We start from the raw sequence: 16,900 nt of genomic DNA, 5'->3' as shown, positions 1-16,900 counted from the left end.
AGACACACAGATATTACTTGTGTCTATGTGATTGATATGGTTTCCTCACATTTGTCCCATAAAACGGAACAAACATTTTGCTAGTCTTTTCTTAGGTAAGCTGCCTTCTCCTAGATAAAATTTTACTGCTGGCTCCTGTGCACAAGGAAGGGAATATTATCTTCTTGGAATGCAAGTGCTTCCTTGGTGCTGAAGGCTGCAGTGGGCAGTTACAGCAACAGGATTAATAATGACTCGCTGGCAAGGGAAGCTTTGGAGCAAAGGTGGGATATGGACACAATCACAATTTACATTTTCTGACACCTTTTCTGAGGCTTTCTACTCAGGAAATAAAAAATATTGATTGGGGGTGTGTCTAAATTTAGTGAAACCTTGATACTTTCCATTTGGACTTTGGACTAGAAATGAAGACAACTGGCAAAATCTCACCCCTCCAGGGTGCAGACCTCAAAGGAAGAGCCAAAGACAAGTGCAGATCTGCCACCTCCCGTTTCTAGTGTGGACAATAAAACGACGGAAATAATTAGCTAATCTTTCATTTAAATAAAGTGTTTTGGGGGAAAGGCTAAAAATAAACACTGATTCATTCCTTGTCAGGGAAGTTTCTTCTGTCAATTATCACATTGTTACTGCTGTTTTTAATCTAGTCAGATGGTGAGATTGGCAATCCTTTCTGCAGGGGCTTCTGGGTGTTATTTTGTGGAGAATCTTACTTGAAGGACTGATTACTGCTTTTATGGGAGCCAGTGGGAGTTTGGCCACAGTCCTTCACGCATGTTAATTTGAGGGACTTCCAAATGTTAGCTAATGATCTCAGAGTTCTTTTTATGAAATATGTGTGGGTTTGTTTTGGGGTTTGGGTTTTGTTGTTGGGTTGTTGGTTTTTTTTTTAATTCCTAGGAGAACACAATTAAGGCTAGAGAAAGTACTGCACTGTAGCTCTGGACTGGCCTCTGAATAACACCTGAGATCTAGAATGAAAAATTCAGAAGCACACATTGCTACCACACTCGGGTATATTACACACAATATATTAAAATCAGATGTGTCGGTATTATTCATGCAGTCCAGGCCACATGCTTTGCATTGCTATGGACTGGGTCTATCTGTCGGCTTTCGCTTACAGTTACCTAAAAAGTAATTATGCTCTTTCTCTTTTTTTAGGAACAAAACTAAGGGAAAAGCAGTAGCCTCCGCCCCAAAGCAGGGAAATATGTCAGCATGGAAAATAGAGGCACGTGTGGGTGGGGGAGTTTCATTCCTGTTTTCTGAAGCCTTATGTAGCTGTAAATGAGAAACGGGGGAAAGCGAGCCGGTGGCAGCTAAACAGAAAGCCAAGGACACAAGTCCAAGCAAGCGCTGGGGCTGGGCTCAGTGAAAAGCGGGCAAAGGGATCTTTGGGCTATACGCTGACATGAAAGGGCTTGGAACGGAACACACCAACAAGCATCGCTCTCCATCCTCCCGCTTCTCACAGCCCCTACCACCGAAAAACCCCCCAAAGTTATAGATACGTTTGTGTCTGGCTGCGTTCAGGCCAGAAGCCAGATTTCACATTTTCCCCATGACTAACAGGGCAGTGAGCGACTACGGCACGTTCCTCCCGACAAGGAACAGCCCGCAGCACCTCGCACACCCCCGGCTCAGCCTCCCCGGCGCAGGGCAGGTCCGGCCGTGCCCCGGCACAGGGACAAGGACACGAACACGGAGCCGGCCCCTTCCCGCTCGGCCCCCGGCGCGTCCGTTCCCGCGGGGCGATCGGCCCGGCGGCGCCGCGCAGGCTCCGGGCAGCGGCCGCGCCTCCCTGCCGCCCCGGGCTCTCCGCCGACCCCGCCGCCCGCGGGAGGGTAAGCCCGGGAAGGGCGGCGGCGCCCGGCTGCTGCCCCAGCGAGGGGGGCGATGCCGGCCGCCCGGGGCTGCGCTCGGGGATCCCTTCGGCCCCGCAGGGTGCCGTGCCGGGGCGGGGGTGCCCGAGGGGCGGCAGCGGGCGCGGCCAGGCTGGGGGCACCCCTGGCCACGCGCCGGCTCACGACACTTTTTTTCCTTCTTTTCTTTTGGTTCCCCCCGTCTCTGTGAAGACAAGCCGGCCTGGTGGGGAGGCGAGGAGAGGGCGGTGAGGCCTGCCCGCGGGCGGGGGCACCTGCAGCAGCCAGAGCAGCTCCGCGCCCCGCAGCGCCAGGCGGACAAGGGGCGCAGAGGGAAGGCGGGGAGGGCACTGAGCAGCGCTCAGGCACACCCTGCATCCCAGGGAATACCGGCACAGCCTGGCCCTGCACACTGCCGGACAGCGGGGCTGTGACACAGCTGTGCGCGAAGTCGCTTACGCCCAAAGGTACGAAAGGAAACAAAGCGTATGAAAGGAAGGACGCGCCGCCAGCGCTCGGCAGCCAGGAGAGCAGAGCGGTGGGGACAGGGAGCTGCCACTGCCGCGATGCTGCGCAGGAGGTCTGTGGTAGGCACTGCCAGAGCTCTTGCTTCCTGCTTCCAGTTTAGGAGATTCACCATCCTCCTTTTGCTCATTCCCTTTTCCACAGTCAAAGAGCGTAAAGCACAAAATGCCTTCTACCGAGCAAAAGACAAAGAAATGCAACCATCCAAAACCTAAGCCAAAGTGCATCTGGCTTGCAATGAATACTGGACCATGTCAGCTAGGAGTGAGAATTTTTCAGAAGGCCGGACTCCAGTCCAGAATGGACCCTGTCATTTGGAGTCTGAATATGAAAACAGCTTGCAAAACATTTTTTTCAGGCTTCTGACAAAAGAGTTGGTCCTTCTTTTGCTCTGGTATCTAGGCTACATTGTGCAGGCTCATGCATATCACTGGTTTTATTCACATGAGTAATTCCATTTGAATTTGGAGCGACAACGTGTATGTGTAAAGTTACTCATATGCTTTCTGTCTCCTTTATATATTGAAATTATGTGGGTTTGGTTTTTTTCCATTTGATGGTGCAGCCCAGTAACTGTTGGCATCAAGGTTATTGTGAACCATCACAGTTATTATTACTGTTTGTCAGCTGACACCTTTTTGTTTTCCTTGCCAGACTAAAATCCAGCTATTTGTCTCTATGCAATCTATTCCAGCTACGCAATTATATAATGTTTTTATGCAACCATCTTTCACCTGATGGTGTAAATTCATCTTCCCTATAAAGGATCTTTTTGTACTCAGCTTTTCTTCCAGCTATGACTGACTGTCATTCCAGTTGTGCCATGTGAGTCTTTCTCACACAAGTCTCTCATGACTTCTCCCATACAGTATAGTCTAAATTCATATTGATTCGAACAGGATATTTGGATGTTTTAATATTTGCTAGCTGGAACTTTTTATTATTCTCATCTCCAAATGCTCTCTCTTTTCGCCTTCATATTTCTTCAAGCTACAGCTTCTGCTATTCTCATAACCTTGTATTTCTTCTCTATCTCATTGCTGCGTGTTTGTCTAAGGGCAAAATGTCATGGGGACAAGAAAAACACAATGTCTATCTTCCATGAAGTGTGGCATTAAGTGTGACTGAGTGTTTTATTAGATGCTTCTTTTTCTCGGTCAGGGAATATAAAGAACAAACAACTAAAATTCACTGCAGACTTTTTGTTTTTAATGGAAGATAATAGATTTTCACTGATATACTCTCAGCTGTCAGGTGTATACTCTAGTATCCTAATTTGTGCCTGAGGAGAGTGGACAGGCTGAGCAGCCACTGACTCCTTTGTCAACCAGACTCTTTCTTCCTAACCTAGAAAATTTTGTGAATTAGTGCAAGTGGAGTCTTCCTTAGGAAATAAAGTATTTTGATGTTACTTCAGCAGCATGTCACAAGCTGTCAAGAAGATGCATTCAGTCACACCTAAGGACAGATTTATTACATTCAATCTCGAGGGCACCTGCCTACTGTATCTTGAAAGACTCCAGCTAGTTAGTTTTTGTGAAATCCCCAAATGATGCCTTCTAGGAGCACTGAAAACTGCTATTTCTGGGGGCAGGGTGATGACCTGTGCATCAAAATGACCTGCTCCAGTGGTGACAGTACAAATTACTTCCAAGGAAAGGGCAAAAGGCTAAATACATCTTAAGACTGCCCTGCGAACATGGTGAGAGTTTCTCATTTCTTTTATCATAAAGTCTGAGGACCAGGAACTGTATTTCCTCCCTCTGTCATATCTAGAGGTTGAAAAATCACCTGTTTGTCTCCAGGAATTTCTGAAGAGCCACCTTGCTGCAGCAGCACTTCACAGTCAGGGTGTCCATTCCATTTAGCTGGTAAGACCACAACAGAGACTGAGTTCTGCCTTCTGAGACTCTGGGTGGAGTCACCAACAGGCCCCTAAATAAGGTTTGAAAAGCAGATTAGGTTCCTGAAGTAAACATTTTGTTGAGGACCATAAATAAATAAAACCTGTACACACATTGATTATGAGCATAAACTTTGGATCAGACACGGCTGGTGCCCTGGATTTATATATCCATAACATGCTATAGTTGTGCCACCCTTGGATGTGTATTTAGGGAAGCTCTTTCTCAGAAACTTGATTCAAAATTGAGATGCAGTCAAATGATTAATAGCAAATGTGAATTGTAATTAACAGATTACTTGGGGAGATCTATTAATCAAAACTATATAGTCTAATTTTTAGTTTATAAAAAAGCCCCATTCTTGAAAAAAGCCCTATCAAAAAACCAAACAAAAACCAAACAAAAAATCCCCAGCAAGTGATATTTTAATTTACTAAGGAAAGTAAGGTGGTATAAGTGCATTCATTTTAATCTCTACCATAAAACAAATTAAATACAGTGGCAAAGGTAATTTTCTCATTCATATGGTAGAAGTGTATATAAAAATGTAACAATCCCAGAAATATTTAAATACTGAATTTCTTCATTCTAGATACTTCCTCCTTCATCATATTTGGGAAATAGAGTAAATATTTACTCTATTACTCTAAACCAAGTTTATATTTTTGAATTTATTTACTTAAAAATATGAAATATACCTAGCACATAGAAAATATAACTGCATATATTTATGTTTCATTATTTAAGAAGGTAATTTATTATTATTTAAGAGCTTATTTTGTAATAGAGATGAAGTAGTGCTACAAAACACTAATGACTGTAAAGGATTTTCCTTTCTGGGTGAAAGCTAGAAAAAAACAGAAGACAATATATTAATAATGTCAATTTGCAAAATTTAATTTTGGAATGATATGCAAACATAAATTTATTATGAACTTCTAAAATTAGAGCTTTAATATTAATGTGATCTGAATTAAAGAAAAGCAATATCTTCCCTGCAGAGCTCCAGAAACAGGCAGTGAGCTTTTCTCTGGGAGAGATCGATGATGTTCTTGTCTGTTTTGCAGTGAAGGTGCCAATGCCCTCGGTGCTGTGGGACTGCTCACTGCAGAAGGAGCAGTTCCACACAGAGCCTTACAGTGTATAGAAACTGTGATTATATGTGGCTGTTTCAGAAGAGTTACCCCCTTCAAAATACCTGTCCATGTCAAAAAGCATTTTGAAGCACTGAGATATAGCAGTGAAAATGTTTATGAATACTGCCCTAAACTTGTTAAAATTCAAGTAAGAGTTACTCAAATAAAAGCCTCACAGTTTTTCTGTCAATTTTTAGTGTGTCTGCTCTAAGCTTTATACAGACCAACAGGGTTGTTACTGTTTTACTTGAAAATACCTGTCATTCTTCTGAACCGTGAAATCAGGATGGAGCCGTGTGTTCTCCTTTGCTTTGTCATTTTACAAACCCTCTTTCTGTCCTTCAGCTTCTCCCTCTAAGAAGCAATACCTCTTTCTCTCTCCTTCCTTTTGTCTTGACTCCTGCACTTGTAAGCTCAGTCATGTGGCAGCTGCATGTTTTACAACACATGGCAAAGCCAGGCCCTTATTTTGATTCAGAATTCTAATAATACAGAACTGTCACAGACACCCTACGGTCCTAGAGCCATTTGCACTTTCAGGTTGAAACTCTAAAGCTGAGCATATCTGAAAATTACTTCCTGTATTTTGAAAAAAAACAAACCAAAAAACCTCACCACAGAAACAGTTCATGTTATCTTGAGTTTAGGAAAAAATAAAATAACAAACCAGAGGATACTAAATTTATCACACACAGTGAAGCATTGCAAGTAAACATGATATACTGAAAAAAAAAAAAAAAGCCTTTTTCTCTATTCTAAATAAGTTGGGTTTGTTTCTAAAACTTTGTAAGGGCCTTGCAAGTCTCCAAAGTTTCCTCATTCATGCAGGGAGTTCGATTAGAACAAGGCTTACAATAAAACCACCACTAGAGCCAAGGTTTCTAGGATAAGTGCAAATGGGAAGATCTGTTATTATTTTTGAAGAGCAGTAAAACATCAAGTTGCCTAGTGAGAAAATGCAGTGTTCTGGCTGGAAAGGTTCAGAAAACTGGGTCATTAACAAAAAAAAGCCAAAACAGAACAAGATTTCCTAATTGCCTAGCCCCCCCACCCCTTATGAGTGGTTTCATATCTGATTATATTTCAAAAGGCTTGATCATTTTAAAAATGAAACTTTTCTTAGTATATTGAAAACAGATGGAAATGAATCAAGGGGCTGAAGTAGAAAAAAGCTTTAATGAAGATCTATTTAAGCAATACTTTAAATAAATAAATCATTTGTCTGACAAACCATATCTATCACAAATATAAATAATTATATAATGAACATGTAAACTACATTTCCTGAAGTAATTCCTGTCTTGCTACATTTCCTGAATTTGTATTATGAAACAGTAGTGGGGCGCCATTAATTGATACACACTCAGTGCTAGTTACTGCACTAATTGCAGCTCTCCAGGCCCTCGACTCACAGCTCCTCCAGCCCTTTAACAATTGGGATTGATTGCACAGGACCTATTTTTAGAATGGAATGGCAGAAGACTTTGGAGAGCAGCAGACATTTTTGTGTGTGCTACAGCTGTTTTGGGGAAAAAAAAAAGCTGCATAAAAATGTTCAGAGTTGTCTTTTTGGGTATTTTTTTTCTGAACTCAGAGCTTCCTATTGGATAACTGATACGGTATCAAGTTGAAACTGAGGTCAGTGGTGCATAACACAGAGGGCATGGCTTGGTGACATTGTTCTCAAAAGAGGAGCAGCTTTTCTTTGGAGATGGGACTGCTAAGGTTGACAGTAGATGAACCCCGGTGGGTTGGGTTCTGTAGACAGGCAATCTGGGAGACAAGTTTGCAGTTTAAAATATCAGTGATGAAAGCCAAGATTCATTATTAACTTGGTGGGTTTTTAACCCCAACTCTGAAGTGAAGCAGTTAACTGATTGTAAGGGATTGTAGATCTGCTTCCAAGAATGCTTTAGCTGACAGTAAATGGCCGAGATTACAAGGGTTGGCCGATGCTCAAAAGGTGTGACTGGGAGGAGACAGCCATTCCGTTCATCCCACCTTGGCCTTTTGTTATCCCATCCTGCTCGCCTGCCTTGCAAGAGTTCAGCTGGGGGAGATAAACAACTGGACAAGACTTTGTTGCTAATCTCTTTTACGAAATCAGGGCTCTCTTCTTTGAATATTTGTACAATAGGAGGCAAGGCTTGGAGGAAGAATAACAAGCAGAAATATGTAGGAAGAAGGATAATCAGCTTTATAACTGAGAAAAAAACCCAAACCGCAAGGGGACAAGCCTATTTTACCTTTGTAAAGTATTCGTAACCTATCACCCTTTCCAGAGTAAATTGTAATAATACCTTGGCACTGTCACACAGCACTGCATCAGCAAATGTGAAGTGTTGTACTAAGGAAGTGACTGTCCCCATTTAGCTGTGGAAGTACATGATTTGGCTGTGGTTGCACAGAAGCTTGGCAGAGTTAGGGAGATAATCCCTGTTTTATTCCTTCAGCTGCTTTTCCCTTTTTAATGGGATGCCAGAAAGTATTATGGACTTACACACCTATAATGTGTCATTACTTCATATCTGCTAATTCCCCTGGACATGAGAAATGCACACCTTGATAAATGCCACCCATCTTTGTATTCCTCCAGAGAGAACATACAAAGAATATACCTTTTTCTACAGTAATACAGTTTCTACAGTAATGGCTTACAATACTGGTTTGCATTAAAAAAACCCCAGCAAAATTGAAGTAGTTAATTTTGCCTGAATATGCTGCAAGAGATTTGCTGCACGATCATTACATTGTGCTGTGACTGTGATTGTATCCACTGGGGAGTTAAATACACACCTGCTCAAACCAGAGAAGTTAAGGGTGTAGAACAGTGTACCTGTGGAAGACAGGCATTACTTAGCAGTACTGAAGAGTTAACCAAGTGGCCATACGGACAGACTCTTCCCTACGGATTTCCAGCCTGGGTTCTCAATGCAGCTGGAATCTGGCTTTCACTGAAAGTCTTGGAATTGGGAGACTTAGACACCTCATTTGGTGATGTGTCACTTCTGACACATTACCAGCACAAATCCCAAGATTTGGTCTAATGCTGGGAAGTTTTTTGGGTGTGCTTTGTAAAATAATCTATGTTAAAATAAGCCACGTTTTGAAGAGGATTAATAGGAGAATGTTTTCCTGGTACTTTGTCTTCAGAGAACACAGTGACATCTTGTGGCATGGGAAGGGCTGCTGTCATTTTTTCCCAGATGCATCCTCATTTCAGCAGGTTTACAGACAAAAGTCTAAACAAATTCTGGACAACTGCTAATGCATTACTTTCATCTGTAATAGTCACTTTTTCAAAAGTTTTTTTTTTTTAAGTACACGTTTGTCTAAAGTAATCTTTTAGTAGTGAAAAAAGACCAAGCCTTGGTGTTTCTAATGTAGGGTATTGGAGCTTCATTTCAGTTCACTGCTATTCCTTGGAAAACTTTCAGCTCCAGGAATGTGCCTGTCCTAACCTGACTAATTCAAGAATCTGAATCAGAATTTTAAATGCATTAATCAAGTTAGTGTATTATCACAGATGGACAAAAATGTCATGTTGCTTTTGATGGGATTGAAAAGAAAACACAGTAACATTTTATCATAAGGTGGACACTTCTTTTTCCTTATCTTATTTTTTTTAACCCTAATTTTTAATTATTTTTTTTTCCGACAGAACAGTGTTTAAGCCCTGTCCCTGATATTTTGTGACCTTCCTCTGACATGGCTGCCCTTAGCAAGTTGATCCTTGGATGAGATCCTAGTTGCCAGCATGAAAGGGAAAGCTGCCCACTGCGCATCGCAGCCCCGTCCCTGTGACCGCTACAAGCACGCCTGTGCTGTTTGCAGAGGGTTTGTTTATCTCTACGGAGGGCGGGGCAGCACCACGCTGAGCGACTTCTGGAGATACCACCCAGGTGAGTTGCCCCTTCTCTTCTATGGCAGCATTACAGAGATCCCACATCCAGTCATCCTGAAATTGAGGATACTCTTGTAGTTAACAGTTTATCCTCATTTAAAGTCTTTCCATCACGGGGACGGATAAAAAGCTTTTTGTTCATGGGGCAGATGGGGGGTGTTTGTTCCTCTTGCAGGTGTCCCACAAAGTGTCGATTTCAGTTCAGTTCCTTTTGTTTGGTTTCTTTTCTCGACTAGAAATACTGAGTCATTTAAAATGTCCTGGTTCTAGCAAGGGATATCGAAGAGCTTTCCTTATTCTCTAGCACAGAAATAGTTCATGCATGTAAAAGTGCACAAAGGGAACACGTAAATACAGTACCTTGTAGGTTTGTATTATCAATGCACTATCAAATATGAGTCTTTGTATTTTTTTAGTTGGTGTATGGTTTTTGTTCAGTTGTTGTTACTGGAATAAACCAGAATTGTGCTGGGGTGCATGCTTATGGAATTGTCGAGTTTTGATGTAGGTAACTATTAAAATACAAACAGTAACAATTATTACACTTAAATGTAACTATTATAATTATATTTAAATTTGCTAAATAGAAAAATGCATATATTTAATTTTTGGGAGAGTGTCTTCTGAACTAACAGAGAGGAAAGATGATAAAACAATTTTCAGCAGCATGGCCACATTCAAAGCTCACCTTTTCACATTTTCCCTACTTTTTATATGTTGAGTGCACCACTGTCTTAACTTCAGCTTTGGTTTATAGTGAAAAATGAGTGGGAAATGCTGGATTGCTCAGGAGATGGTCCAGAAGAACTGGAAGAACATTCAATGGTGGCTTATAAGGTAGTAGACCAAGATTTATATTATCCATATCCTGACATTTTATTTCCTACTATACAATGCAGTAAAATGGCATAGATTAATATGCAGTGAAATACTATGCCCAGAAAGCATTTTTGTGTTAGTGCAGTTCTGGGTGTAGCTTTACCAATGTTTGGGAATCTTTCCGAACAGAGTGGCAGTAATTCAGCTCTGCAGCAGCTCCCTGCTTTCCTCAGTCAGTGCTCAGTAAGTAACAGTAATACCAGATAAAGACCCTGGCAGCACATTCTCTGACTTATCTGTGCAGTTGTAACAGTTGCTCTGAATTCATTTGCATGATCAGCTACGGCATAAAAACATTCACTAAAGAACTCGCGTAGAAGAGGGACGGGGGAGTGAAGGAAGGAAAGTAAGAATTACAGCCTTGTCTGCAAGGGAAGACAGAATTTAGGAAATGAGGAACTAAAACACGATGAAATATTTCTATAAACATGCATAATAATCTAATATTACCTGAGCAATGCCTCAGAGAGCTGCAGATTCCCATCCCTGAGGCTGCCCCAGGCTGACGAGGAATGAGTGGCTCTGAAATGCCGTCCCCATTAAACAGCAGACTGTTCATCAGGGCTTCCCACTGGGAGAGAATAAAGAGAGAATAATTAAAAGTTGGTGGCTTTTTGGGATTAATTGTTAAAAGATTGTCATATTGTTAATTATATTTTGCTGATAGCAAACTTTGCATTTAAGAATTGTTTTTAAAATCATTTTCTTGCTATGTGCCTTCCTGTAAGTGACAAATACTTTTGCATTTTGCAGGGCAGCCTGTATATTTTTGGTGGAATGGTGGATTCTGCTTTCACACAAGCAAAAACTCCTCTCTGGATATATGACATTGGTATGATACACAAAAGCCAGTCTTTTCCATAGGACATTCCAAGTCAATAGGCAATAATAGATAGTAAGAACCAAACTCTTTTCTGCTGCTTGTAACAGAGCCTTCCCTAAGCTTTATAACAAGTAACGTGTGTAAAAGTGTGTGGATATTTTCCTCCCAAAACTAGGCTGTTAAGCTATCAGAGAGTCAGCTCTTACTTCAATTAGAGAGTATTTTATGTGAAAGTTTTATGTATTTTAAGGTCTCAGAATTTCCATTCCTCCCTCTCTCCTTCTCAAGTTTTACTGTTTGATCATAAGACCTAATAATTCATGCAATGTTTATTTTTTAATGCTACATACATTTTACAAACCAAGCTCTTTTGGAAGAAAGTAGATCAGTAAAGTATGTATCAATTTGTACTTTTACTGAAGAAACAATAAGCTGGAGCAGGAAAAATCAAGTACAATCAAATGAGAAGGTGGCAAATTAACATCAACATTTTATAACACAGATTTTTTTTTTCTCTTAAGAACAAACATTTGGGATCTCATAAGTGTATATTCAAATAAAAGCAGTGCAGCATTTGAATTTAATAGCAATGTCATACACCATGGATTCTTCCTCTGGAAATCCTGTGTACAGTAATGGCTGTTATTTTAATACCAGATTGAGGAGGGGAGAAAGAGAGTCTCAGTTCTTTCTGAGACAGTAAATCTTGTGGCCAGACCAAGATTTAAGTTTCCTGGCTTCTTTTGCTACTTCACTATGTAACCTTAAATCAGTGGGTTTTGTTTTCAATCCTTCCTTTGTGTTTTCCACCAGTTATCTGAGATAACCTGCTAGAAGAAAGGAAAGCCTCAGATAGAACATATTTTAAAGGAAAAAGCATCGTATTACATTACTTATCAGTAAAAATTTGGAATAAGTTATTCAACACTGATTGTGTGTCTAGCTGTTTCATAGTTATTATTTAAAAACTTTTGGCAAGAACAGCTTTAAGTAAAGCAAGCTTGCACTGATTTCTCACTCTACCTCTAGTGCTAGGTATATGATATTTCTTCTCCTTCATGGTGATCACAGATATGTGATTTCTGGCTGTTATTTGAGGGTTATTTAAGGGAGCTATGAAAAAGAACAAGAAAGAATAAGTCTAGCATAATAAGCTGTATGTGGTAAGCAGAAGGAGCCATACATCCATTGGGAAATCTGGGAATCCTGCAAGTTCAGAAAATGATGAAAATCATAGGTTATTTCTGCACTGTGAAATTTAGCTTTGGTAAACAGGAATACAGTGTAGTACCTGTGTGATTCTGTATCAGATAACGAAACGGGAAAAGTGTTCAAACTGTGCCTCCTGCAAGTCTCTTGGTGCTGCTGTCTTAGCAGGAGTTCTTCAGCCTTGTCAGTAGAAAACACCAGGACGAGACTTCCTTGAAAATGAGCTGTGTAATTTGAACAATTGCTGTAGGAGGAGTGTCCTCTTGTGGTGCGGGATCTAAACTGCGCTTTATTAACTCAATCCCCCAGATTCCGCAAGATGGACAGAGAGCTGCAACGAACCAGCAGAGACGGAGGTAAGGAGCCAGGAAGTGGGGAATGTGTGAATCAAATGCCTGTTGCTTTGTTGATTAAACAGATTGCTTTGAAATATGTTCCCCCAAACAGTTCCAATCTCATCTCTTCAGAGACATGTGGCTATACTTTATTTCTTTGCACTTTCAATAACTTAAGGCTTTTTCCTTTTTCAAAACAGTGTTTAAAAATACTGCTCTTAAATTTTAAGTCCTATATAAGAAGTTAAGTCCTCTCCTCTGCTGCTGCATCTGTTTTTCTGAAATCCTTATCAAGAAAACTAATTTTAAATGGAATATTGCAACCATACGTGAAGCCTGTGCTTTTAAAAGTAGGGTTGTGAAAACAGATTGGCAGTCACGCTAATACGTTTTGGAACGTGAAGCGCTGCAGTATTTTTCATTTCTTCAGTCTGAACACGTGGACTCACCAAGTTACTGCCACTTCTAATTGAAACCTGAGTGGAAGCATTTATGGCTTGGTCTTTTGAGATTGGTTTTGTATCACTACATATAAAGAATCACTCAGTTTTTCCTACTGAAACTTCATCCTCACAGTGCTTCTATACCTTGAAATTACACCCAAAAATTATTAAGATGTGACACAGTTACCACTCTGCTTACCTGTGCTTGATGGAGGAGTCAAGAGAAAGTTTGGGACTGCAGGGTCATTTGTGGGGAAAAAAAAAGGTGTATTTCCAAGACAGACATTACTGCTGATATGACTTAATAGGTTTCTGTCTTATTATCAAACTGTTCTAGAGCTCTGCACCAGCTAACAGAAAAGGCCACAGTGCAGTCGTGTACCATTCCAGTATGTACATCTATGGGGGATACTTTGGCATCAAAGGCATTTCACAGGAGTTTTGGGCATTCCATTTTGGTAAGTTAAAAAAGCAGGGTAAGGTTTTGATCCCAGTGTAAAACAACAACTGCAGCAGGAGAGCATGGCTTGCTCTGCTATGAAAATTCTTTTCAGTAGAAATGTTCTTAACTTAGTTTTGGCTTCTGTTCGACAACATTTAGTGATGAATTCTGTCAATTCAATTAATTGCTGGCTGAAATTAACTAGAATATTACCCTGGAAGAAGTTTTGCAGTATTTGCCAGTTTTAGAGCTGAAAATCAGGGGAAATGTTTGTTTACTATTCACTAGATTCTTCAAGGATTACTAAAAACTTTCTTCTGCAGCAGAAACTCTGATTTCAGCCTATTAATGCCATCTTTTGATCTCAAATCTCTAGCTGACCACAGGGAGCCAAACCTGACAGGAGATTGTTTATTAGCATATTCATTACCAGTCTGGTCATTGCAAACCAAATGATTCCCAGAGATTTCCTAAATCCATAACTTGTTGCCTGATGCCCATTCTGTCACTGTTTTGAAACAAACAATGGGTTTATCTCATCCTTCCTTCCCTCAGAGGGAGAATAAGCAGGGACATTAATGAATTACTGTTTTTGCTGACTGGTTTTTCCCCTCTAACAGCCAGGGAAGTATCTTTCTGTGTCAGAGTTAATGAACTGACAAAGCCGTAGGAAAAACTGCTCTGTAAATAAAATTTCCATGGCATCTGTCACACAGCATCTGACATTTTCATTAAAAGTTTATTTCAAAACGGTTTTTTTAAAATGCACTTTTCAATGTCAGAATTTAAGCTGTTAACTCATATTATAGTAAGCCTAGAAACCCTTATTCTCTAACTGAATAGTTACCTCCTTCTTGAAACAAATCCTTTCTCAACCAGGCTAAATTTGATCCATCAATAAATCAGTATTTTTGTTTCAGATACCAGGAAGTGGTTGTGTGTCTCCAGCTCCTGCCACAGCAGCAGCCCTGGAGCTCGGCACGGCCACTCAGCAGTGGTTTATCACACAGCCATGTACCTCTTTGGGGGGCTGATGGGGCTCAGTGAACAGAGGGACTTGTGGAGGTGGGACTTTGGGAGCAGCAGCTGGGCCAACATCAGGACAAGGTAAACTGTTCTATTTGTTACGTTAAAAGAGCAGTGAAAGAGAATCTTACTGTTTGGTAGTGCGTGCAGGCAGAGAGGAGACGATGCCCTCTCGGTAATTGTAGGAATTGTTCAGATCAGGATGCAGTGCTGCTGCCATCCCTGGGGCTCCAGTTGGCTTTGCTCAGAAGAGCTGTTGGCAAGGCGTTGATGCAGCTGTCAGCAGTGTAATTTTGATGTCCCAATGCAGCTGTTCAGCAGTCATTCTTCTGAGTCAAAAGGAAAACAGAAGCTAAAATCAGTGCTAAGTTTCTTGTTGGTCTCCCCTTAACTGCTGGTTTCTCTTACCTTTAGCCAAGGACCTCCTCCGCTAGTAGGTCATGCTTCAGTAGTCTGCAAAGACTCTATGCTGATTTTTGGTGGAGGGATTTCAAATTCCAGCCCTAATGATGACCTCTGGAAGTATCATTTCCATACGCAGACATGGAAGAAGCTTAGTAGTACTACAAAGGGAAACTTCTCTCCTAAAATGTATCACTGCATCTTAGGAATTGGTGCAGATTTCCAAACTACCTCAGATTTCACTAATGCATTCCCCAGCCACTGGAAGAGGGAGCAGAAGGACCATCCCCAGCTGGTGCCCATCCTGAGGCACTCTGGCTTTTGCAGCTACTTCTGCCCACAGCCTACAGAGCGGAGCAACACCATAGAAATGAAAACCTTCAGCCTGCCTCTGGAGCCAGCGGAATTCCCTGCCTTCCAGACCACTTCAGAGGCAGGACTAGACCCAAACAGAGACAGGAGCCATTTGTCCAAGGACGAGTCTCTCCATCTGCTGGCCAGTTCAGGAGAGGCTTCTGCTGCTGCTCAGGCTGTGGGTGAAGAGGAGGGAGCTGACTGTGGGTACACAGCTGTGGGGAGTGAAATCAGCAACACCAACACACTGCTGCTCATCGGGGGTAAACCTTTGTCCAGCTTCTCTGAGATCTCCCTCAGGCAAATGGAGTTTGATTGCTTGTGATTGCTTTGCTTGCAAAGTGAAAGAATAAATTTCCACCACCGTGGCAGTAGGTGGAAAACCAACTGCTTGCAACTGTCTTCAGCTTCCTATCAGCATGCTGGGGAAAAAAAATAATTAAACCTTCTCATACTTGCTGTGAACAGATTTTTTACAATGTTAACAAAACCCGACATATATTTAAGTCACAACTTGCATGTAAGTTGTGATTTCTGAGAGGAGCTTGTTGGAATGCTGCTCTTTTTGTTACTTTTCTCCTGGTCACTTCATACCCTTTCAATTTGCAATGGCCAATGCTGCCTTGAGAATCACAACTGCAGGAATGCCTACTGGCTCCACAAGATGCTATTTCAGGGGCAAAGCTTGCTTGTTTTGCACTGGCATAAGGGAGAAATGCAGTCACATACGAGGGATTCAGTTAATAGGAACATTCTGTAAGATTTTTAAGATACTATTTTCTTGAGTGTTCTTTCCACAATATATTTGCAACATGAGATTGGCCTACAACAAAGAAACTCAACAGACAAATCAGGAACTGAATTCTGCAAGATATTCAAGGATTGTATATAACCTTGAGGAGGTAAAACAATGAGTGCCCCCTGCAAATCATCAGCAAGGACCAGAGGAAGGGCATTATACCTGTATGAACAAGGGATTTGCAAAATGAGTGTTGGCTTTAATGACAGCACAGAATTAAAAGGGTTTGATTTCCTACAGTGGGGTAGGGAGGGAACAGATAGAGAAGGGCTTGACAGAATGGCACAAAGCAGGGGCTGTTTTGACTTGGTAACTCATGTTTTAGCCACAAAGGGCTTTCTGCTTTTCCAACTCTATCTCTGTTTTGTCAGCCTAGGTAGCATTTGCTACACATTTCCCCTCTATACTGGTAAATGCTGAGTTCATGTATGGTTTTTATTTGCTGGAAAGAAAAAATGCTCGTTTTGCAAGGTAATATTGTCCAGTGTTCAAAGCATTTAATTCTATATAAGTTAGTAAATGCTGGCCTTCTGACAGAACTTCAGCTATCTGAATAGCTGCTGCTGCTGATTACTGAAAAGTGTAAGTTAATACTTCCGAATATTTGAAAAGATCACTTTTCAGAAGTTTCATAGGAATAATGACTTTCAAGTAATTACCAAATTTCAAGAATGTTTACAGAGATACTTTCATCATCTCATCACAAGCAGCTGTCACATGAATTCAATAGTGAAATCATAGATGGATTTGCAAAAAGCTACTTAAGAATTAATTTAGACCATCCATGAGTCTTGTGTGGAAACAGAGAGCACTGTACACTGCCATGTGAATAAAGCCTGCTCCGTTTCCTGTCA

The 16,900-nt window shown here is 41.2% G+C and overlaps 1 protein-coding gene and 1 long non-coding RNA gene across 6 annotated transcripts in view; one reads left to right on the top strand and one right to left on the bottom strand.

Annotated features, from left to right (window-relative positions):
• LOC146434821 (uncharacterized) overlaps positions 1–14,906 on the bottom strand; it is a 27,769-nt gene extending 12,863 nt beyond the window's left edge. Inside the window, exons 1-4 of the long non-coding RNA XR_014853508.1 lie at positions 14,623–14,906; positions 12,328–12,576; positions 10,664–10,784; positions 4,182–4,325 (exon numbers count right to left, since the gene is read on the bottom strand). This is a non-coding gene — a long non-coding RNA (uncharacterized LOC146434821). The remainder of the gene's footprint in view (positions 1–4,181; positions 4,326–10,663; positions 10,785–12,327; positions 12,577–14,622) is intronic.
• Positions 1,728–16,900, top strand: LOC146434820 (attractin like homolog atrn-1-like). 5 transcript variants are annotated; one of them, XM_085066904.1, is made up of 8 exons: positions 1,728–2,445; positions 9,092–9,332; positions 10,092–10,171; positions 10,967–11,045; positions 12,555–12,601; positions 13,361–13,481; positions 14,386–14,572; positions 15,152–16,900. In XM_085066904.1, the coding sequence occupies exons 2-8, from the start codon at positions 9,188–9,190 to the stop codon at positions 15,570–15,572; spliced, it is 1,080 nt and encodes a 359-aa protein (XP_084923030.1). In that variant the 5' UTR covers positions 1,728–2,445; positions 9,092–9,187; the 3' UTR covers positions 15,573–16,900. The 5 variants fall into 5 exon arrangements, with proteins under 5 accessions (XP_084923030.1, XP_084923029.1, XP_084923026.1 ...); XM_085066903.1 differs by having other exon boundaries at positions 1,730–2,332; positions 14,906–16,900; XM_085066900.1 differs by having other exon boundaries at positions 1,730–2,445; positions 14,906–16,900.

Source organism: Lichenostomus cassidix, chromosome 7 (assembly GCF_008360975.1).
Source record: "Lichenostomus cassidix isolate B80296 chromosome 7, HeHo_3.0, whole genome shotgun sequence".
NCBI classification, from domain to species: Eukaryota; Metazoa; Chordata; class Aves; order Passeriformes; family Meliphagidae; genus Lichenostomus; species Lichenostomus cassidix.
This window is presented reverse-complemented; position numbering and strand designations above follow the sequence as displayed.

Bases quoted from the DNA above. Each gene is read 5' to 3' on its own strand.
- LOC146434820 (XM_085066903.1), top strand. From the start codon at position 9,188: ATGAAAGGGAAAGCTGCCCACTGCGCATCGCAGCCCCGTCCCTGTGAC. The intron at 9,333-10,091 runs GTGAGTTGCCCC...TTTGGTTTATAG, and splicing joins CTTCTGGAGATACCACCCAG to TGAAAAATGAGTGGGAAATG. The intron at 14,573-14,905 runs GTAAACTGTTCT...TCTTACCTTTAG, and splicing joins TGGGCCAACATCAGGACAAG to CCAAGGACCTCCTCCGCTAG.